The following is a 22,315-nucleotide window of genomic DNA, read 5'->3' on the forward strand; positions in this document are numbered from 1 at the left end:
TTTTAAATAACACTATATGATGTCCCGGGGACCTGAATGTCATTAAATCATAGGAATGACCCAAGTAGAGGAGAATCAACACGGACAGCCAAATCATTAAAACCACCAGTCTAATATTGTGCTGCAGGATGCATTAATATTTGTGATCTGTGTTAATTTATTTAGATAAGCCGTGCTTTTATCCTTTGTGGTTCATGTATGTCCAAGTGAAATGTTTTTATGTTGCAGCTGTTTTATATTTACACTGGCTGCAATGTCCCCTGTTGCAATAACTGAGGTGAACATTTGTTATAACTGAATCTTTAAATAAATTCTCACCAGAAATGACATCTTCCTGACTCTCGCCTTCTTATGAGAAATAATCGTGTACTGAGAGAACAAATTTGACTTTGAGACTTTGGCATGTAACTGTTTGTACCCGTGTGTGAGGAGACTGCGGTTTGTTCAGCATGTTGCTTCCTGTGTAACTGGCTGTTTTTCCGTGGATCATTTCTGACCTTTCCAGTGTTTTCATGGGCTCCTTCCTCTCAGTGGTGAGTTGGTGACGCGTATGAAAAGTTAAAAACTCACAACGCAGCTTTTGTATTGTTGCTTCTGAGAAATGCCACAATTTCACATGGGATGAAGATGGGTTTGGAATTCTGATTTTTTTCCATTTGAAATCAAGGGCTTTCAACATTTATTGTAGTTATTATTTACCAATTAAGAAGTTTCTTTTAAAATGATATTTACACAGCTTCTAAAATGTCATCACTATAAGTGAAAGACAAGCGGACTTTGATGCCAGTCCTTTAAAGTCTAGGTCTACTTCAGGCTTTTTCTGTAGCAGACTTCAGCTGCGGCTAGTTTGGGGCTCTTTCTTCCTTCAGTATGCGAAATGTACGCCGACTTGTGTTGAGGTCAGGTGGCTGATAATAAGATCATAAGAACATTCCATCTCTTTGCCTTAAGCTCTTTGGGCTGCTTTCGCAGAATGCTTTGGGTCAGTATCCGTGTGTGCTTTAAAGCACAGTCCAGTCAGCTATGCTGCATTTAGTTGACCGTGAGCAGGTAGTATCTCATTTAGGAATTCATCCTGCAGCTTCTGCTCACAGTCAAATCTGTTAACAGCAGTAATTCAGTTTCACTGGCACTCAAACATTTCCCGGGGAATAAGACCTTACTTTTAGTCCATTCTGTTCTAATATTTCTGCTACAAGTTCATCTTGGTTTTGTGTGTCACAAACCCTTGATGAAAGGCTCTTGATGAAAATCCTCTGTATTACCCTTCAAGCAAGTTTCTTTGATTGTAGGCCAACTCAAACTTTCCCTAAAGGGTTTTCCCTTTCTGTCGACTTGTGAAGATGTTGTCATCAAAGAGAACATTCATCAGCTTGACTGTCAAGGCTTTTCGTATCGTCGAACTTGTTAGCGCTTTCCTACTTTTAAATCAAAAACCAAGAACTAAAGAAGGACCCTGCGGGTGAAACTATCAGTCCATGGCTCCAGTGATGCTGTCGACTCTGCTGCAGTAAGTTGACCTGCTGTGTAATAAATGTTTAAGAAAGTGAAACGACACCACTAAAAGGTGATTCTCATAAAATCTTTAATGGAGGTGATATCATGCAAGGAAAAAAGAAAAGAAAAAAAGTTAAAATTTTTTCAAGTTTTTTTTTTTTTAGGAATGACTACTTTGAAAAAGTTAACAAGGGGCCTTTGAAAATTTAGAGCAATGCACCCATTGAACACCGTCACAGCTAATCAATTATTCAGTCAAATGCTCACTTGCTCACTGCTAGTTGAACTGTAACAATTAGCCATTGTATCATAACTTCTTTATTCTTAACCCGGTTTCAGACGGTGTATATAATCAGTTCAACGAGTGGAAGGTGTTCATGAGTTTGTTACTGGGGTGTGAGCTCCATCGACGTCCAAGATGTTACAAAGCATTCATTTAAGATTACTTTAAAGTATTTTTTTTTTTAAAATACAATGAGCAGAAGAAAAGAAAAGGCCGGTCCACACATCTCAAGTTGGATTCCAAATGAGACAAGCACCATTAGAAAATACGAATGCAACAACATGACTGCTGACATATACGAAATTCCATTTAAGAGTTACTTCTGAAGCTTAAGATTACCTTGAGTTCCTCTTAAAAAAAAAAAAAAAAAAGTTTGTTTCTCTTTTTTTTTTTTTAAAACAAGTATCACGTGTTAAAATGTTTAGTTTTGTTTTTCAGAAAGCAACATTTGTACAAAAACTACGTGTTGACGTGCTGTTGGCCTCTTTAAAGGTTTCTGACAGAGTACACGTCTTATGGTTTCTGCATACAATTACCTCGACAAATACTCCAAAAGAAATAAAGAGAAAAAGGAAAAAAATACTGTGAGAGTGGACATAATCCTCATCAGGCACTCGGATACATTACTCGTTATCTCACTTTTTAATAAGACTGTACATTTTGTGCATTTTCTTACCAAGTCAAACAAGGTACTCCTCAGTCATCCCTATGCGTGACATTATAAAAAATTATAATAAAAAGAAAAACTAAAAGGAAGAATAAGCGTATACACCTCACATGTAGAAAAAAAAAAAACAAAAAAACATTTTCTCTCTATTTTGAACAGCAATGAAAAGACGCTTAAGGCAAGATGCTGAACAGAGAAATCCTCAAGCTGATCTGGGATGATCTGTGTTCAGCTCTGGTGTTTGTTGGCATTTACCAGTTCCATCAGCAATCATCAAGAAGACTAGTGTTTTTTTCCCCCCTCGATATATGGTTCTCTGTCTCAGGCATCCATTGCTATAACTCTTGAGATTCCACGATGTCATCTCCGCACCCCCCTGAGTCTGCTGGGAGTCGCCTTCTCCTCCTGTTTGGTGTTATGCCGGCAGGCTCAGCTTCTTGCCTTTCAACACTGCAGGGGCGAGAGGAGGAACCATCACTATGCTGCTCACAGAGATGCATTTCATTTGAGCCATTTTGCACTTACTTGAATCAAGTGCCATCATTTTCCTTTGTCAAAGGTGTTAATAAGAAACATGTTCATCATAATTTACTCGTTTAACTTAAGAAAAGATGTCTCTGGGTTCTTAAAGTGCGCTGGAGACTAGCTCCAAGTAACTAAATTTCATGTTGAATAAAATTACTGTACAAAAGTAGCTCACTATAATGTAAAAACCAAACTTCCAACTTCCCTTTCGAAACCCATGGGCTGCTTCAAAAGGCAATATTCTTAGTGTGCATGATGTGAATAACTGCAACCTTTAGAAGAATTATGATGCGATTAAACAGCATGTCGTGAATGAGAAAATTCCTTGACTGTCCACAGGCAAATTATTTTAAATGCGGCTAAAAGAACTGTGAAGTAAAACTTAAAATTTACTGTTTCTCAGCACAATATTTCCTTTATGTCCTCCAGGGACAGCGTATCCACCGAGTCTGTGGAGGGATGGCAGCATGAGGAGGGAGTTTTTGTCTTAAATGACCATAACTTTGGAGAATAGTTACTTCATTCAGGAAGTTGAGTTGCTAAAACCTCAGAACATCTAAGGTTGAACTTTGCAGAAAAGCTATTCGGGGACGAAGACAGCTGATTAGCCATCTTTTGCATCAGCGCAATTCTCGGATTAATTTGTTTCAGAGTGGTGTGGACAACAGAAGCGATTATATCAATGAATGACGTGCAAGGCATTTAAAATGTTCAAGAAGTGGGCATGCGAGTGCAGCACCAGAGGAAACATCAAAGTGGTCATTTAAGATCATAGTTTACATGAATAAAAAAAATGTCCCAACTTATTCAATGTACCTATTTTCTTGCTTTGCCTACTCATCTAATTTGGTTCACACTCGCAGCATTATTTGTCAATAGTCAAATGACAGAGTGGATGATACCAGTAGAGAGTAGGAAACCCACCTTTGGTGACATAAAGGTAGAAGAAGTCACAGTAGAGGACAGTCTGGACCACACCGGCCACTATGGCGATCATGTCAAAGAAGCCCTCAAAGTAGAAACGCCAGATCCAGTTGAAGAGATAAAGGGCCCGATACAGGCCCAGGCAGAACAGGTAGTGGGTGGTGATCGTTTCGGCCTCGCCGGTCTTGCTGATCATAAAGAGCTGAGGCAGGATTGCCACCGACTCCAGGTAGATGGAGAATGTCCAAAGGATCTAATGAGAGAGAGAGGTTCCATTTAAACATGCAGAGGAACATGTATTCTCACAGTGACAATTTAATTATTAATGAAACAGGACATCGAAGGCTGAACTCACCTCGAGGGGAGAGAAGTCGTGGTTGATGAGAACAGAAAGACCCCCGACGGGAACCACCAAGAACTCCACTCTAAAACTGTCATGGTTGCCATCGTAGGTGGCTCTGAACTTCATGTAGATCAGGTAGACGGTTGCATATGCGCAGCCGATGTAGATCATCTGGTAAACAACACAGAGCAGCTCATCACTGAAGGAACAAAGTGAAACACGGGGCCTGTGCGCAGGGTTACTGGTCAGGGCCGAGATGTGACTAGTGTCTTACCTTCATGCACGTGTTATACAGCGAGATGAAAGAGGTGAGCAGATCCAAGTAGCGTGTGGTGAACACGATAGCAAACAGAATTTGGCTCTTTCCAGAGATCCCTTTAACAAAAACATCAGGAAATAAAAAGTCAATGTTGAGGCGTGCAAACACCATCAGCAGCAATGCACAATCCATGTTCCAGGCTTTTCCTAATAGGACAGCGACCTCTAGTGGACAGCAGATGAGCCTATCTGGAAACCAGCATCATTTTTAGAGACCAATGACAACATTTTCTCAACTTTTGGACTTATTCTATGGACATTTTACACTGAACCCAATTGTCGTAAAGTGACCCATCAAAAATAAGAGGATGAATTTGTCCACATGAGCTTACGACATCATCAAATAAGTCTGTACACAATTCCTCAGAGTGTGTTCTGAGCTAATTACAGAAGCTCTCCGGTAACTTATACTGAAGCTAAATACCTTGTAAATATAATTGGTGTAAAAGCCTCCCAAATTGAGTGACTATAATCGCAGAAAGGCTTTGCACATCTTCTCTTGCCAAGATGCAGAATATAACAATCCTACTAATATTATCATATTTTGCACTTGAGAACCTGCTTTTTTTTTTTCTTTGGTTCCAGCTGGGAGCAAACGTTTTCAGGTTGTAAACAAAGTCATTTTTGGAGTGCTCTGAACCAGAACTGGAACCATATTGGTGAGAACAGTGTAAAAGCTTCTGGGTTTAAATCAACACAACGATTCCCATGGGCGGTCCAGCGTTCTCCAATAGTTCAGCACACGCTGTTTCTGTTGATCTGTTGATCAAGTCACAAGTAGCTGCTGGGTATAAGGACATCTGAACAGAGCCTCCCACGGGACCTTGTGCAGACCCTTAAAGACGATCTCACTTACATCCACAGTAAAACAGCTACATAACTGTAGTGTGTATTTTGAGGTTGCACTTTGAAGTTGGTTCATGCCTTTTTGAGCCGTAAGTGTCACATTGATTTGCACCATATTTCTGTAGTGTCATCATTCTGTTATTAATGCTGTTTTCTCTGTTAGAAAAAGAGAGACTCTCCTACCAATCCTTCAGGAGGACTCATTTCCCCTTAATAACACAGAGTTATCTGAATCAAGTGTTTAAGGTCAAAAGGATGTTATAAGTTCCAGTATTAAATATAATTCAGTCCTACCCTCGATACACAAATGCATGACTTTTCATTAGGCTATACCAATAAACTGCTCCTCAAACCTTAAAGCAAAATAAACCTATCGTGAACCTAAACATAACCAACTTTCAGATGTTAACTTAAACTCCTGTTCATGCCTTTACTCTTTAGCTTTTGGAGCAGTTACAACACTTTATAACACCGAGAGGAATCAAAACTGTGCCATCTTGTAGCGACCCAAGAGAATCAGCCAGATATTACGGTTGTTTTTAATGTGTGGAGTTTACAATAAACACATAACAGAGGTCTTAAGAGCTTCACAAATCAAGGATGAAATTAAAGTCAATCTTTAGCTACTTCCGTAGCTTCTTCTAGAACGCCACGTCAGAAGCCAGACCAAAAAAATCGAGTTAAGTTAACAGGGGAGGATGGATGGATGTGTGATGTGTAGAGCTGGCAAAACCGCTAAGCTAAACTGTGGACAGTGATGGGAAATATTTCTGATAGGACTTTTTATTTGATCATTGGTCTACTAAGTTGTAGCTGACCACATTCCTTCAGTCCATAATGTACAGCTAATTAACTCAGGCTTGCAACCCCGACAAAGATAGCAGATGCTAGGCTATGTTTTGACATGTTTAACTCTTATATCTGACTTCATTTTTTTCTTAAACATAGCAGTAGCAGAATTACAAAGCAAAGTAGAGGAACTCCAGACAACAGTAGCAAATTGCTGGCGGCAGTGAGCTCAGTAACTACTTTTAGCCACTATCTCAAATGAATGAGTAGGAAACGTTAGCACTTGAAGCTAGTTAGCATTAAGATTTACGAAAGGGAAGATCAGTTTAACCGTTAACGAAAGGCGGACGTAATCAAGGACACAAAGAGGGAAAAGTACTGTTGCATAACTGATAAAAACCTAAAGCGAGAGCTTACCTGCACACGACCTGCTTTTCCATATTTTGAGCAGCAGGATGATGATAGCAGCCAGATGAGAGAGGTCTCCCGTCAGTCTAAAGATGTTCATGGCAGCAGATTTAATAAAAAGACAGAGCCAGAAAGCTGACGCAGATGTCACTTATTACTTTGAAGCTGGCGGTGCACACTTTCCGCTGTCTTGTGAATCTCTCCTGGCAACTTTGGGGTACACAGGTCTACGGTATCCACAGGGTTGAAAATATGGCGAGGGTCTAGGTCGACGTGGAAGGGGGCGTGACAAAACAGAAATGTGGACTCTGATTGGACAGAAATCTGACTGACGGCACAAAAAGACCCGCCTGCGAAGAATTGAATTGACCTGAGGAGGGAAAGTGTGGGACCATGCTGGGACAGCATTTCATTAAATTGTTGTGCGTTGAGGTGGATTAAGAATGCTTCCACGAAAATTGAAAATACTCCATTTCAAGCACAAGTAAAAAAAAAAATTAAAAAAATGAAAGTGAAAGTGAAGAAACAGACTATTTGCATCAGGTCAGCTTGCTTTGACTACAGAAAGTGGTTTTACTACAAGCATCTAAAGGACTATTACAAAAATAAAACTACCACGAATCTAAACATAACCATCTTTCGGGTGTTAACTAAGACTCCTGCTTATGTCTTATCTCTTTAGCTTTACAACACTTTATAACACAAATAGGAACTAGATCATTAATCGATCCTAAAGAAAAACCATACGAACTTACAAAGGTGTGCTTGCTGCAGTTTGGGTGTTCGCAGATGTACTAAAATTACAACAGGATTTCACGCTAGACGTCCCAACACACCAAGAAGAGGACACAGCAAGCCCAGAGCTTTACAGTTTCTTGTGGCTGTGACACACACACAAAAACACCCTTCACTGAATAGAGCTGCTTTTAACAGTATTTCCTTCATGTATATTTTTCTAAAGTAAATCTGGTATGCTTTGCCCTGTAATCACACTTGTGGAGTGTTCCTATGCTTATTTCCCATTTAACAGATCATGTTATAGATATGCGGAGGTGTCAGTGCTGTCACCATTTCTACTTTTCCAAGGTTTCACCATCACCTGTGCATGAGACGATTTTCTACTTGTTCTTACAGCGTCTGAGATGTTGTGCATATTATGTAACAACAGGCTTACGTGGCTTCTTGTGCTCTCTGTTTCAAAGAAAAGAAATGTTAGAATCCTTCCTGTTGAATGTGAGGAAGTGTAGAATACAACACGTTCGTCAATTTCATGTGCTCATCTTGTTATCATTCAGATGCTCAATACAGAAAAAAAAACAAGTCAGACATAATTGTTGAGGAAGTGAAGTATACTCACTTCCCATGTTGTCAGCTGCTCGGATCGCTTCAGTCAGGGAATCACTCACAAGCTGTCAAACTACAGAAATGAAGCAGTTGTTTTGGCTTTTTCTACTGCTCATCCACCTGCCTGGGACAGGTAAGACATCTGTGACATCTATCTTTCCTTTGGGGATTAAATATTTTCACTGATTTCTTGTTTTCAGGGGTTTCATTGCTCTACATTAACAATATGAATCGCTCCAACACAGTTCTGCAGTTGGCTTGAAAGACTTAAATCTTATACCCATTATTTGTCTCTACTTTGTACAATTTTTCCGAGAGTCTATACATACTTTGCCTGTTTGTCCCAGAGAACAAAGACGAAGAACAGTGGTGCTTATCGCAACCAGACAAGGTGATTTGGCATGAAACAGGACAATCAGCTCTTCTCCCTTGCAACATCAGTTCCCACTGTAAAGATAAGTGGCATTACCAATGGTTTGCTCTCAAAGATAAAAACATTCTTCGTGTCAGCATAGCCGGCAGGTACAGCCTGCATGGAGGATCTTTACGTATCGAGTCACTTAATATCAACGACAGCGGGATCTACCACTGTGCTGCAGAGTCATCAAACTGCTGCCAGGAGTATGTAGCACTGGGTACAACATTGGTAGTGAGAGGTAAGGAGGACAGAGTGTGAGGCGTGTGAGAAAATACCTTCTATAAGTTTTTGGATGCTTTGATTAAGATGAACACTTTTTATTTGATGTTTTAGAAAAAGTTCAAATAATGGTGCAGCACATTCTTCTGTGGTCATCGTTCACCCTCTTGGCCATCTACAGCTTGGCAATAGTGACGCTTATCATTTTAAAGAAGGTAAATCCTGTAGACATATTTATACTGAATATAACATTTTGTCCAGATCTATCAGAGCTTGTAGAATTACGACCGAAAGATGTGAGATAAACCTGTTTCTGTCTGTTCCAGAACGGCTACAACATGAGTGTCAGCGCAAAGACGTCTAAATCTGACAAGGTAGTCTTATTTTTTCATGTTCATTTATTTTTGATGTGCCGAGTGTTTTCTAAATAGGGAAACACCCACAGAAGCAAAAAAAAGGAACAGGAACCACAGCCTCTGTAAATTTCTGTCCGGAAAAGATTCTTAAAACATCACAACTGAAACACTTGCTTTTTATTCATTCATTCAATTAAAAGGAGCACTCTGAATATCTGTTATAACACAAATCTCTGCCTTTCCCGCCCCGAAACAGTTGAGCTTTAAGAAAAAAACACAATTTCGCAACGTGCTGCAAGAACTGCACAGCAGAGGGAACTTGAGCAAAAGCAAGAAAGTAAGAAGAGGAAACAGTTCACAAGTTGAGGTAAATGTTGTTACAGCACATCAGGGTTTGGATTTACTCAACAGAAAGATTGCGTTAACAACTGCTGTTAATCTCCTAACCACCATCTTTCAAATAAGCTATAATGTCATTACAGGCAGCAAGTGGCCAGTGCAACATCTCCACTGATGACATCTACCAGAATGTCTAAGAGTCATTTCAGAATGATAAATAACACATTTGCATCATCCGGAATGAGAGGACATTTGAAAGCTATGAAACCTGAACGATGATGCTGTTCTGTGAAACATTTCAACGGTGGATGCTCAGCTTTTCTTATGAGACATATACACCACAACAGTGGTGCTGAGTCAGTGTTCCTTTTCCTTACAAACCTTCAGTCATTGCATTGTTAGATACGACTGTGTCTTTGTGCTGTCTCCATCAGACCTTCCAGTCTTTTAAACGTTTCCACTCATGTTTTATCCCTGTGATTTTAACTTGAGGAATTTCTGCATGAGAGCATGACGTGGCATGTGGAAAATTTGTTGCGTGTTGTTGAACGGTTTTAAAAAATAAAAAAAACAAAGAGCAAGTGTGAGTCTACTGCTGAAAAACAGACAATACACGACACCAGTTGACCTTATTGAACTACAACTTGGTGGCACCGAAGAAAGAACATATTCTTTAAACCTAAAAAAAAAGGTTTTTAATCAAAAACTTACACAGAAATCTGATCATTACAAATTATGTCAATACAAATTAGGCACTTGACGCTGTGTATCTTTACAGCTCATAATATAAAATGAGGAAAGACAGCAGTCAGACTGCCTCTTCCTTTGAAGAAATCACAGTGAGCCTGTTATAAATTCACATGAAGGCAACCAAACACCGATCAATGTGTGCACCATCTTCATCATCCCTCCGTTTGTTTAGTTATGTCCATTTTTCCATCGCAAACAGCCACATCACCAATGCAGATTCATTGTGTTTACATTAGAATATGCAAACACATACAAGGCTGAGGTGGATAAGAATACTCCCCCCATCCTAAAAGCTTCATCCCAACATTCCTGATTTAAAGTCTGCATGACTCTTTTTTCCCTTTTGGGTCTTTTCCCCCTCTTTCTTCACCTTCTACTGTAAACCATAAAAAAACAATGTTGTAAGCCACGTTTTCCCTGAAAACACTTTGATCTTATTTCACTCAGATATTGTGTATAATTGCTGATGAAGTACAGTTCAAGTCTGTGAAAGGGCTCGCAGACACGCACTGAAATAAACGGCAGGTGCTTCTCAGCCTATGTTAATATATATAAACCATTACATTCACTAAAACAAGCTCAATACTTGTCAATGCCAGAGAATATGTGCGATTCCTGAATTTGTCAAGTGAAAAACATCTTTTACATGATAGCGCTGGCATTTTGGGCTGACAACAACTAGTGACGTGGGCTGCTGAGCCAAAGCTAAATGTGCTTCCTCCATCCTCCACCATACAGATATATATGACTGCATGATAACTGACAAAAAACTGCTACAATATTCTTTATCTTTTGAGTACTTTATGCTCTAACCATAAATTCAACCCAGGAATGTGAAAGTCTTTGGGTGTAAATATATAAAGTTGACAGTAAATCACATTTGAGCCCCTTTGGTTCAAAGGTTGAAAAATATTCTATAGACTCATATCAGAAGCTGCCTAATAATTCAGATTTACCTCCAGTGCTTAAACAAGTGTACACACTTTCTTTTAAGAGCACACTGCAGTCCTGAGAGCTCTCTGAGGAAGTCAGAAAGTGGAGTGTCAGACTTTTACCACATTCGAGAAAAAGAAGACAGACAGACATTAAGCAAGACAATGCTTAAAAAAATAAAAAAATAAGACTAAGAGACGAGTTAGAACTCAAAGGATTAAAACTTTCAAGTCACGGTCATTGTGAAAAAAACCCAGATCTTTTTTTTTTCTGGGGGAATTCTTTCTCTGAGAGAGATTAAAGCCACTAAGAGAGCAGAGACCGTCACTTATTTACTTATCTTTACAGCAAAAACTTTGAGCCATCCCTCATCTTCTCCAAACTGCAGATTTCTTAGACCTTTACCTCTTTGATGTCACCAATCAACTATCCCACCAAAATTATTTACAGTTCCCCACCCATATATTCATTCACTATATATTCATAGACTGCATCAAATATTCAACATTCAAAAGTTCGTTCCTCAAAATCCCAACAAAATACAAAAAAAAAATACAAAAAAAACAAACAAACCCGCTTCTTTTGCATCCCCAAAATATTGATTTAGCTGTCAATGTACTTTGTGTCAACTGTATGACTGCTGCGGATGGAAAACGGCCTCCAAGCCAGGACTTTCAGAGCACCGACACCCATCGGCACCAGACACACCAGGTAGAACATGACACTGTGGAGGCTTTCCAAAGAACTAAAAGAAGAGACAGAGCGGTTGAATTTTTACTTTCATTTACAACTGCACCACTGACTGTAAAAGCGACATAATGTCTCCGTACTCCGTGTAACTCTAATGTGCAGGCCTATCAAATACCTTCCTCTAAAGCAAATATTATCATAGCTCTGAATTTATTACATCAAAAGTGACCTCTGCAATGAAAGGCAACGGTTGATCACCTCTTAATCATTAACATTTAGTCACTTGAAGATAAACTTGACTGTGCAAAGGAAACTGTTCCTCCTTTCAAAGTAATGGCATTCCTGGATGATTTACCTGCGCTGCAGAGGAAGTTGGGGGAATTTATAAGTTATGTGTTCATCCAAACATGCTTTTAAAAACATCCTCTTCCATGATGGCAGCTTTGAGCGTTTCAAACCATCAACTGAACCTCACCTTTATTTAAGTACAATCTAAATTTTTAGATAATCTCATTACCTTCCAGACAGAAACTGGTTGTCAGACGCATCAAAATTACATCAAGCTTTAAAAACTTTATCGATCACAAAAATTACATCACCGTGGTAAGATAACACGGTTGCTTAGAATTTGTGTTACCTGACGGATTATCTACATTTAAGTCAGACAGAAATGTATTCTGTACTATTGTAGCTTCAATTGAAACAACTGAAAACTTACTGACCTGATTTGGTAAATTATTACAGATAGATATTATTGATTGATTGCATTAACTGAATTAAATGAATATTAATGGATGTCATATCTATAAAGATTAACACTAAAAGACACACACACAGTGAGACAGTATTAGAAGGGCTTTATACTCAAAAACAGCTGCAAAATTCAATCCATTGGCGTGGTCTCAACCACGATACAGGAAACGGTCCTTACCTCGGATCTAAATCCTGTCCCGCATCCTTCAACTGCTCATATCCATACTGGTTCAGGATAGTAAGTACCATCATTGGTGCCAGAGATTGAGCCGGCTTAGTAAAAAGAGCATTTGTTCCAAACACCATGGAGGACAGAGGGGAACTGAGGAAGATAACACATTGGCAGTCAAATAATAGTCATTTGCATGAAAACAAAACAATTTTAATTAAAAAAGACATTCTATGCATTTGCCACTGGGTACAAAAACGTGATACCAACTATGACCCCAGATCTAAAAACATTAGGAAACCAAGCAAAATCTCAGTTAAAAAAAGAATGCAATGATTCGCAGATTGCATAAACCAACACCCACAATAGATGGTAGAAAACATATCAAATGTTTGCTATTTCATGATAAAAAAAGGTTGGGAGAGGGCCATGTTTACCACTGTGTACCATCCCATCTTCTTTTAACAACAGTCTTACAGTGAGGAGACCAGATGCCGGACCTTTGGGAGAGGAATGTTGTCCCATTCTTGTCTAATATAGGATTCTTGCAGCTCAACAATTAGCCAGAGGCAAATATATAAATTATGAGAAGACTGCCATGAATCTTTTTTTTTTTTTTGCCATTCTCTATTACCCAAGTCAGCACCACGACATTTACTGTCAAAAGTTGTGTTTAAATAACATATAACAATAGATTTCCCTAAAATGTGGATAATATATTCAGAATAATTTGTAATTCCTTTGGTGAAAATGTGCTCTTTTTTCCATAGCCACACTATCAAATTTTAAGTTTGTTCAATACGTTTATGTTTATTTTTGCTTTACCTGCGCTTGTACTTCTGCAGATCTGTGTCAATTATGTCAGCAAGAGGCAAGCCAAAAAGACTGAAAGCTGCTTGTATTATAACCCTGCATAAGAGACAGAGGAGAGAGATTACGTATTATACTCGGATACCACGGATATACTGTACAGGACAATGAAAAACCCCGTCCAAAATTTCTTACATGTTAACAGTGAGGAAAAATGCCAGGATATAGTAATGCTGAGGACCGAGTATGAGCATGAGAGCTGCCATTCCAACCTCCAGGTAGAAAGTGTAAAGGATGATCCTATAGTAGCCAATACCATGCAGCAGACTTTGACTGCTCAGGACTAACAGCTGGGATGGAGAAAATTAGTTATTTCACCATATGATGTAAAAAGGGTTTTGTGTATTTTTTATGTGAAGAAACACGATAAATGGAAACTGGTGTTCATATACTGACAGAAATAATGACTGTTCTTTAACCAACATTAATGTGAATGATGTAATCTGGAGGGACTAAACTATACTGATATATCAGTATGGTCTATCAGTAAGGTAGCAAGAGGACATCATTACATCTCTTACATCATTATTACATCTTTTTTTTTCTTTTATGAATAAGACCCAAGCCACAGTGGAACAATACCTGAGGACAGATGAATCCTGCTCCATACATTACGCTCTTGGCCAGTGATGGAAGCACATCTGGAGGTATCAGGTGCTCTGTGAATATCATGGTGAAATTATTCAAGAAAGCCAACATGAACACCTGGAAGAAGTTCATGAGCACAAACAGCTGAAAGTCCCTGTTGATCAGGATCTGCCATGTCAACTTCTTCAACATGGAGAAGGAACATGCTGTTTGATAGGGAGGCTGCTCAACAGACCCCAGAGGATCTGATTGAGATACTTTATTATCAAAGCGGCTCTCGCTATGGAAGCCTGTATAAAGCATGCAGCCACAGCTCAGAACAGCAATCAGCACTGCGAATGCCTGAAAAGCTGTAAAGTCTTCCATATTTCTGGACAGCACTCCACAGAAGAGGACACTGGAGGAGCCAATAAGAGAAGCCACCTAAGAATTTGAGAAAAGAGGATATGAGAATGACTGACTGACTTGACATGCTGAGAGTGTTGAGAAAAGGTGGTGCCCTTACCTGGTTGTACTTTATAAGTCTTAATCGGTTCTGATGATGGCTGGAAATTTCTGCAAACAAGGCACATTGTGCCAGCAGCACAAAAGTCAGCATGCCATCGAAAGCGCACAGCGCTACTGTCAAATGTAAGCCGCTCAACCAGTCGCCGGGTTCATAGGAGCGCCACGGGAACCAGGCCAGAAGAAAAGCCAGCGAGTAGAGGGGAGCACCGTAGAGGATGGAGAGACGTCGCTGAGAGCAGCAGGGCACCCTGGAGTTATCTTGCAGGTATCCAAAGAGAGGGTCATTGACTGCATTCCACACCATGTAAACAACCTGTGAGGAGTGAGGCATTTCTTTAAAATATGTTTTTTTTTAAAAGCTGCAATGGCTGCCTGATAAACAGAGAGTTAATCAACTGCTCTTTTTGGTAATAAGTCATCAAAAACAGTAAATAGTATACTCAGTTATGAAAATAGACATAATGTACAACACAGTTACAGAAGAACCAGATTGGTTTGCCAAAAGTACTCACTTGTGATTGGTGGAATGCCCCTTCAGATATTTTGTACTTATTCAGGAAGAGTTTAACATAATAAAAGCTGAAAATGTTGTTAATCATGCCTGATCCCAGAGTGGTCATTGCATAAGCCAGTGCGGCAGGATTGACCCCAAAAATCATCAGGTAGCGGATCATATTCATTCTTCCGGGGCGCACACTTGCCACAGGTTTCTCATCAGCAACCATGGCAGCTCGTGCGAAGTTACCTGTTGATATGGGCAGCTGGTGGGACGAGTTGTCACCACTTGCAATACTTATTTCACGTTGTTGGTGCTTAGCACAACAACAATTTTCAGCAAAGTGAAAAGTTAGTGAAATTTTGGTCGATCTCACAGAGGAAAGAGGCGTTCAAAGGTGAGGCGGTTTTGGTTCCTCGCTGCCACATTTTAATGACATGGCTACATGTCAACAAAGTAGTCCCTATTGAAAAAAAAGGACTTACTTCATGTTTACCCTGACCATACTGCAGTAAGAAAACAATCCCCAATCACGCTGAAATCCTGTCTAACTCGATTTCTGTGCTTCTGATTCGGGGTGGATCCGTAAAGACAACAAACAAACATTTGATTGGCTGAGAAAATTCATTCCTTCCACTTTCTTATCCGTCATTGGCCAATATAACTGCCAGTCAAAGAAAGCAGGAAGTGGTGACAGCGAGTTTTGTATTTGAAATATTGAACTGTTATTTGTTATTGTAGACTTTACCGAGCCGTGTAGGGAGATACAAGTAAAAATGTTATTTACAGGTAAAATTGTTAACAAGTGAAATTCTTATTTTTCTTTAAAGTTCTTCTGCCTCCTACCGGATGTCAGAGTGTATTAAGGATTTGCCACGTTGCCGTAGACAACAGAGTTAAAGCCGCTCTCACACACTTGGAGGATGCAGTTTACGCTCGTCTACAGCCGGCGGCGGATAGCGAACGTGTCCGAGCTGCCACAGTAACTCACGCCTGCGTTTTCTGTCAGGTGGAGATTTGGCGCGCCCAGCTGTCTGAAAAAATGTTAACTGATATCATTTTGGAAGAGGAGTTTGAGAAGAATGGAGAGTCTTGGTACAACCCGCAGGACCTTGAACACGGTAAGAGCTGCGCTGCTGTGCGGGCGCACCCTAAACTGGATAATACGTTATCACTCCGTCCACTTGTTTAAGTCAAACAAGGTAGAAAAAGCAACAGAAGGCGCAACAAATATCCGCACGGGTGACCTGAAATGAATGTGCATGTAGTTCACTCTTGTGACGCTGAATCACACCGATCATGCGGTGAAGGCTGGAATATCTTGGAAAGGGCACTTTGGTCAGGATTTCCTGAGGCTGTCACAGGTCTTGTGGTTATTGTTGTCTATACAGTGTGTTGTTCATTTGAATTGTTTGTCAAGCCAGCCGTGCGGGATGTGAAGGCAAGAGATGGGCACCTAGATCGGTGGAGCAAGTTTTTAAAAAGTGGAAGGAAACATGCCTGTGAAAAAATCAGTGGGAGGCATAAGGACATAAAACCCGTGAATGAAGTCAACGCTAAAACAGTATGGTTTCAAGCTGTTTTGCATTTTTAGAATTAAAGTGAAATGACGTGTTCTAATACATTTGCCAGCAGCATTACAGTACAGGACAAATATAAAGTGTCTGAAATTGACATTTAAACTAATAATTTGTATGGCTTACTAATCAATAAACCAAATTATGTAGCTAATTAATAAATTGTCTTGACCCTTTTCAAACAAGAATGCCAAACGTTTGCTGACTGGCTTTTTAGGGTAGTTTAAAACTGATTTGAATATGTTTCACATTTTTGGGGGGGCAGATATAACAATCCAAGTGTACAGATGTTTTAAAGTTATCGATTACAGTTATTATTTTCCCAGTAAATTGGTCAAGAAAGATAAATAGAAGGTCACTTGATGAAGGCTACAATTATCAGCATAGCTGTAACGGTCCCTGTTGGAATTAGATTGATTTATATACAACTATATGGGGGGTTACGATCTCCTGCAGCATTCCTCTGGATAAAAACAAGAGTGCATAGCGTTTATAGAGAGGTGGATTTAGAACAGGATGAGAGATATGTTTCACAATTTGTGCAGCACAGTCTCCTCCACCTATTTTAAAAGACTCCAGGGTATCCTGCCATGTTTGAGTTTCAAATAAAGGCTAATTTTTGGTTTGATTACGTTCTGATTCACTTTATTTTGTAGACCCACATAAGATCAGCTTCACTCTTTAGTGCTGGTGAGCACTGTTGCTGGACAAGATCCAGACATAAAGATAATTTAGTGAAGGAAAGGGTCACATGGCATGCCTCAGATTCCTCTGTGATCCACCGGGGCCATATACTAATGGCTTTATACAGTGAATTATGTGTTTGTGTGTGTGTGTGTGTGTGTGCGCACTACCAATATGAGACCATTCCCATTGGTTGCCAGGGTTTGCAGTAGTCTCATATCTTGTGCTTACATGTTTTGCTCTGCTTTGTGTAGATCTCCATCTGGCAGCGGAGCTGGGAAAAACCCTCCTTGACAGGAACCATGACTTGGAGCAGGCCCTGCAGCAGATGTACTCTACTAACCAGGAGCAGCTGCAGGAAATCGAGGTGATAATGTTTGGAAGAAACTAACCACAGCTCTGAGACCCCAGCAGCTCTAAGCATGTGTCTGCGCCCATGTGTCTTCGCAGTGCACCCACACTCCGGTCTGTCGTTGCGTGTCGTTGCTGCACCGATGTGTTTAAGTGAATGAGTCCAGGATTAGAAGAGATTCATTGAAAAAGGTTCACTAAAAGCTGAAAATAGGATGGAGTAAAAGCTAATCCTGACCAGTCTGACCTTATGAGTCTCTGGCGCAGTCCGTTCTCTTGGCAGAATTTTAGCCTGCCTGATTATGGGGGAAAACTTTCACCAGATTACTTGCTTGCACCACCTTTCAAAGACTTTGTTTGTTATGTTGTTAGAAAGGAATCGGATCAGTCTAAAAAGTTAGATTCGCGCTGTATAGTTCTGAAATCAAAAGTAAGTTTCCAAGCAGAGTACCTCAATACAGCAGAGGACGTTTTTTGGAATTATTTGTGAGTTTTCAGGTAAAAGCTTATCAATAGAGACATTTTTGAATATGGAGACCGTACTGATCAGTTCGTGCAGGAGGACATGTCGCTCAGCAGGTCAGCAAAGATAAGACTCTTAATTTGTTTACAGCAGTGAGGAGGCTGTGGCTGGAGGATTTATTTAGGTGGATATGGTAATCCCAGTACGTCTCTTGGACACTCATCCTAACGCAGTCGCTGGACCCGGTGTGTGTGTGATGGTGTGATACAGGGATGTGCCTCTGTTTGATTTAAATAAGTTCTGGAGAAATGGTCGCGTCTAACAGAGAAAATGTGGAATGTTTCACAAAGTTGAATGCTGGGATTGAGGTGACGGTGATAAGCTTTAATTAAATGGAGACTTGATCTGGAGCTGCTTAACACAGCAGGCGACTGCAGACATATATCCTCTCTTTCTATGAGCAGGAGACGAGAGGCTGAAATTGGACAAATGAGATGAGCCTTTGGTGACACTCAATATGCTTTCATGCATGATGCAAACTCAAGTTATAGGCTCATGTTATCATCCTGATAACCTATTTCGATGAGCTAATGTGTGGTTTGGTTTCACCCCTGAATATTTAGATCTTTAATGCTCGATAAGCAAAGTCTTTATATAAAAATGAAATGGTCTAAATGTTATATTCTATATTGATAAAACTCTTAGCTCTTTTTGTCTTGAATCTGAGCCAAGAACTCAAATCTATGAACTAATTGAATTATTTGTCTATGCTCATCTGAGACTTGTTCTCTTTAATCTGTATCAAAATGACTAAAAAAATGTGCTCTTCTCCTCCAGTACCTGACCAAGCAGGTGGACCTGCTGCGTCAGATGAACGACCAGCACGCCAAAGTGTACGAGCAGCTGGATATGGTCGCCAGAGATCTGGAACAAGGCAACCAGAGACTAGTAAAGGACAACCGCCTGGCCCAACATAAGATCCAAAGGTTAGTATACAAAATATCTGCAATGTCAGGTTTTGTTCAGCCATATCTGTGTTCAAAGGTAATCCTCAACACAAAGTGTCTCCTGTTGTTTTCGTCTTCTCCTCTCAGTCTAACAGAGACTGTAGAGGGACTTCAGACTTACATGGAGGACCTGCAGACGCAGGTGGAGGAGCTGAAGGCTGCCCAGGCGGAGCGAAACCAGAGAGATCTGGCAGAGCAGCGTCGCAGCCTGGGAGCGCAGAGTGTGTCCTGCCTCAAAGAGCTGTATGACCTGCAACAGGACAGGTAACACTCGATACTCGCACCCTGCTGTACTGCGCCGCTGTCGTATGGAGCGTAACGACGCGAGGCGTGAAATGTCGTCAGAGAAGACATCCTGTGGGACATTTCTGTTTATGAGTAGCTATGTTTACATGGAGAAATATTTGGATGGAAGTGGCCACTAAATAAAGAGACCCAGTAAGTTTTGTGTAACACATCTGCTGATTACACGTCCAGCTTCGGTGACACAGAACAGCTGCAAGTTAGAGCGCCGGCCTGTTTTCTGATCTCCTCTTAACCATCAGCACTCTCCCGTCTCAGCCCTTGGATGCTGAATTGACATCTGCAGGTTACAGAGAGCCACAGGAGAGCGCCTACTTTAGAAATAATCCACAGGACAAGGAAGTTAATCCTTCCCCTATTGTCAGCAGTGTACTGACACTCAACTGTTGCTTAAGCTTACTGCATAGCACGCCACCTGTTTGTGTAAAATTCTATGGTAACGTGTTACCCTACATTTCACCAGTGCTTCCATATGCATGTGAAGCTTTATGAAGAGCCTATGATGTATATCATTTTATGATTTTTGTCTGACCTTACCAACAGTCACCTATTCCCTGCTTATGTAATAGTCCCAGGAATAAAATGAGGTGTGATAAGCATGTTGGATTATGATCGCACTGATAAGGTGCTGATACTCTATGGTGAATTGTTGCTTTTTCCATCTTTTCTACCAAGAGCATGGTCCACAGCAGAGTTATATTGAATCTTTTAGCAGGTATTTAAATATCAAATAAATACATATGTTTTTATTCACCTTGACAAATTACAAAGAAGTCGAAGTACCCAAAAACTACCAAGTAGACAAACTTAAAGAGGAATCGTTAACCCGTTAAGTGGAGTAACATAATTGTTTATGGCTCAGGTCTTCAGCTCACGGTGATGGAGTCTGGTCGCCTCGGAGCTCCTTCTGTGACAGAGATCGGCACCAAGACCCAGAGGAGGAGAATCGAGTTCTTCAGTGCTCCATCCAGACTCTTCAGAGGCAGATGGCTGCAGAGCGGAGCCGCAGGGAGGCTGCGGAGCAGGAGATCGAGTTGACATTCAAGGAGAACAGAAGTTTGGAGCAGCGGCTGGCCGTACTGGTGGGCTGCCGGGCCAGGCAGAAGGAGCTGGAAGAGGAAGTGGAGCAGCTGCGGCTTCTTTGGCGCGCTGACTGCGCCAACAGGTTAGAGCCGACTTTTGAGTGGAGCGAAATCCAACTGTCATATTATTTTGCTTCAGTTTTCCTTATTGATGCTTGGTTGATCCAATATTTGATATCCAACCTATACCGTGTGTGAATACACACGTCTCCATTCCCCTCCACTCTCACCAGTGTCAGAAGACCTGACCAGCTTCTGTTGCCGGAAACGGTGTTCTTTGCTTCAGAGGAGAGGCCCAGTCCAGAGCAGAGTGAGACGGAGGACAAGACGGAAAAGGCTGAGGAGCAGAGCAGACCCAGCCGACAGAGGCGTCACAGCGACAGCGTTTTAAGAGCAAACACCGATGAAATTCGGCGTGGTCACGAACAGCTGTGTATCAGGCGGGCGGAGGCTGTGAAACAGAGGGGCATCTCACTGCTCAATGAGGTGGATGCACAGTACAGCGCACTGCAGGTGGTGTATTCAATGCATATCTGGTAGTGTATTATGACGACTTTTCCTAAGATGTCTGTAGAAGACTTTTCACTCATATTGAGGTGTTTTCCAGGTGAAATATGACGAGCTGCTGCAGCGATGCCAGCAGGCAACAGACGGGCTCAGCCATAAAGCCGTCCAGACAGCCAGCGGTCCCTCTGCGAGCATGCGGGCACGCCGCCGTCTGTCCAGCTCTGCTGCATTATCTGATCTGACCATCGTTCTTGAAGACGGTCGGCAGCCTGAGTACAAGACACTCTTCAAGGAGATCTTCACCCGCATTCAAAAGACCAAAGAGGACCTCAGTGAGAACAGGCATCCAGGCAGCCAGGGACAGTGATCTGTCTACAAACTGAATGTATCGTGTTATCTCAGGACTCGTTCTCATTTCTGTCTGTGAAAGGTTTGCACAGGGGAAGCACTGAGGTTTCTTTGCTCCAACAATGTCCAAATGGTGCTGATGCTACATATTCATTGTACCTTAGATCCGCTGCCTATACTTTTGTTAGTTTGCACTGTTCATTTTACTCCGTCCTCATGAAAGTCTGTCATAAATGTTGTTATATGTTAAGGTTGTATGATATTTGATACAATAAGTAATACCAGAAAACTATCAAAGGACAAAAAAAAAAGGTATTTAAATAGATCTTATAAATAAGAAGTACATTTTAACCTGTTGCTTGAGTTCCAAATCCACAAGTATTATACCCACTCACAGTGTTCATATGCGTGAGCATGTTACTGTTTGGTGATCAGAGGAGTAAGGAACATGGAGTAGAAACGTGTGCTGTTACACATGACGGGTGGGAATGTTGGAATAGGAAGAAAAACGGTAGCACTATAAACAGGAATTTATGATAATTAGCTTAGCGGCTAGCGGGAGTTGGTTTTTGTAAGTTGACAGCAGTTTGATCAGAAGTTGAGGGTCGCTGGCACATCACCACAGAAATGTAAGTGGACACTGGAAAAAACAGTTTTTACATATCTGACGATTGCATCTACTGATGTAGGATGCAAAAGAGCTATGATTTTTTTTACAGTTTATTTATTAACACAGGATTTATCTTTATTTTCATTATGGGTTGTTTTTTTTTTGTTAAAATGAATCAACTGACTGGAGGTGAAACTTTAAGTACACTGGTGTTCTTCTGTTGAAAATGACAAGTTGAAGAAAAAAAATTATAAAAATTTTTGTACAAAGACATAGTACAGTTGTAAAGATATTGTGAGAACTATATCATATGTAGGGGGGGGGGAAAGGTTCAGTAAAAATAGTTATTTA

General features: G+C 40.6%; 4 protein-coding genes across 4 annotated transcripts; 2 read left to right on the plus strand and 2 right to left on the minus strand.

Annotated features, from left to right (window-relative positions):
* Positions 1-2,752: 2,752 nt before the first annotated feature.
* Positions 2,753-6,871, minus strand: LOC140273503 (ER lumen protein-retaining receptor 2). The gene is made up of 5 exons (XM_072369104.1): positions 6,610-6,871; positions 4,514-4,614; positions 4,252-4,410; positions 3,897-4,149; positions 2,753-2,897 (listed from the first exon to the last, which is right to left on the minus strand). The coding sequence occupies exons 1-5, from the start codon at positions 6,698-6,700 to the stop codon at positions 2,863-2,865; spliced, it is 639 nt and encodes a 212-aa protein (XP_072225205.1). The 5' UTR covers positions 6,701-6,871; the 3' UTR covers positions 2,753-2,862.
* A 1,082-nt stretch (positions 6,872-7,953) lies between these two features.
* Positions 7,954-9,858, plus strand: LOC140273151 (uncharacterized). The gene is made up of 6 exons (XM_072368668.1): positions 7,954-8,077; positions 8,292-8,600; positions 8,696-8,796; positions 8,908-8,955; positions 9,194-9,304; positions 9,420-9,858. The coding sequence occupies exons 1-6, from the start codon at positions 7,963-7,965 to the stop codon at positions 9,471-9,473; spliced, it is 738 nt and encodes a 245-aa protein (XP_072224769.1). The 5' UTR covers positions 7,954-7,962; the 3' UTR covers positions 9,474-9,858.
* A 1,649-nt stretch (positions 9,859-11,507) lies between these two features.
* On the minus strand, positions 11,508-15,607 carry mfsd13al (major facilitator superfamily domain containing 13a-like). Its single transcript, XM_072368667.1, has 7 exons — positions 15,049-15,607; positions 14,535-14,849; positions 14,024-14,452; positions 13,577-13,731; positions 13,397-13,480; positions 12,581-12,724; positions 11,508-11,704 (listed from the first exon to the last, which is right to left on the minus strand). The coding sequence occupies exons 1-7, from the start codon at positions 15,259-15,261 to the stop codon at positions 11,563-11,565; spliced, it is 1,482 nt and encodes a 493-aa protein (XP_072224768.1). The 5' UTR covers positions 15,262-15,607; the 3' UTR covers positions 11,508-11,562.
* Positions 15,608-15,901: 294 nt separating this feature from the next.
* cdr2a (cerebellar degeneration-related protein 2a) lies at positions 15,902-22,076 on the plus strand. The gene is made up of 7 exons (XM_072368522.1): positions 15,902-16,153; positions 17,548-17,660; positions 18,945-19,093; positions 19,202-19,378; positions 20,280-20,582; positions 20,733-21,012; positions 21,107-22,076. Exons 1-7 carry the CDS (start codon positions 16,075-16,077, stop codon positions 21,371-21,373), a joined length of 1,368 nt encoding a protein of 455 aa, XP_072224623.1. The 5' UTR covers positions 15,902-16,074; the 3' UTR covers positions 21,374-22,076.
* Positions 22,077-22,315: the final 239 nt, after the last annotated feature.

The sequence above is a fragment of the Leuresthes tenuis genome, unplaced genomic scaffold, assembly GCF_036924035.1.
Source record: "Leuresthes tenuis unplaced genomic scaffold, fLeuTen1.0.hap1 SCAF_17, whole genome shotgun sequence".
In the NCBI taxonomy this organism is placed as follows: Eukaryota; Metazoa; Chordata; class Actinopteri; order Atheriniformes; family Atherinopsidae; genus Leuresthes; species Leuresthes tenuis.

Coding starts and splice junctions, on each gene's coding strand:
- cdr2a (XM_072368522.1), top strand. CDS start 16,075: ATGTTAACTGATATCATTTTGGAAGAGGAGTTTGAGAAGAATGGAGAG. Junction 16,154..17,547: donor CCCGCAGGACCTTGAACACG/GTAAGAGCTGCG, acceptor TGCTTTGTGTAG/ATCTCCATCTGGCAGCGGAG. Junction 21,013..21,106: donor CACAGTACAGCGCACTGCAG/GTGGTGTATTCA, acceptor GGTGTTTTCCAG/GTGAAATATGACGAGCTGCT.
- LOC140273503 (XM_072369104.1), bottom strand. CDS start 6,700: ATGAACATCTTTAGACTGACGGGAGACCTCTCTCATCTGGCTGCTATC. Junction 4,150..4,251: donor ACGACTTCTCTCCCCTCGAG/GTGAGTTCAGCC, acceptor CTCTCTCATTAG/ATCCTTTGGACATTCTCCAT. Junction 2,898..3,896: donor CTACCTTTATGTCACCAAAG/GTGGGTTTCCTA, acceptor TCGCCCCTGCAG/TGTTGAAAGGCAAGAAGCTG.
- LOC140273151 (XM_072368668.1), top strand. CDS start 7,963: ATGTTGTCAGCTGCTCGGATCGCTTCAGTCAGGGAATCACTCACAAGC. Junction 8,601..8,695: donor TACAACATTGGTAGTGAGAG/GTAAGGAGGACA, acceptor TTGATGTTTTAG/AAAAAGTTCAAATAATGGTG. Junction 8,956..9,193: donor AGACGTCTAAATCTGACAAG/GTAGTCTTATTT, acceptor GCCCCGAAACAG/TTGAGCTTTAAGAAAAAAAC.
- mfsd13al (XM_072368667.1), bottom strand. CDS start 15,261: ATGGTTGCTGATGAGAAACCTGTGGCAAGTGTGCGCCCCGGAAGAATG. Junction 14,453..14,534: donor GACTTATAAAGTACAACCAG/GTAAGGGCACCA, acceptor TCAAATTCTTAG/GTGGCTTCTCTTATTGGCTC. Junction 12,725..13,396: donor CTGCAGAAGTACAAGCGCAG/GTAAAGCAAAAA, acceptor TATCTTCCTCAG/TTCCCCTCTGTCCTCCATGG.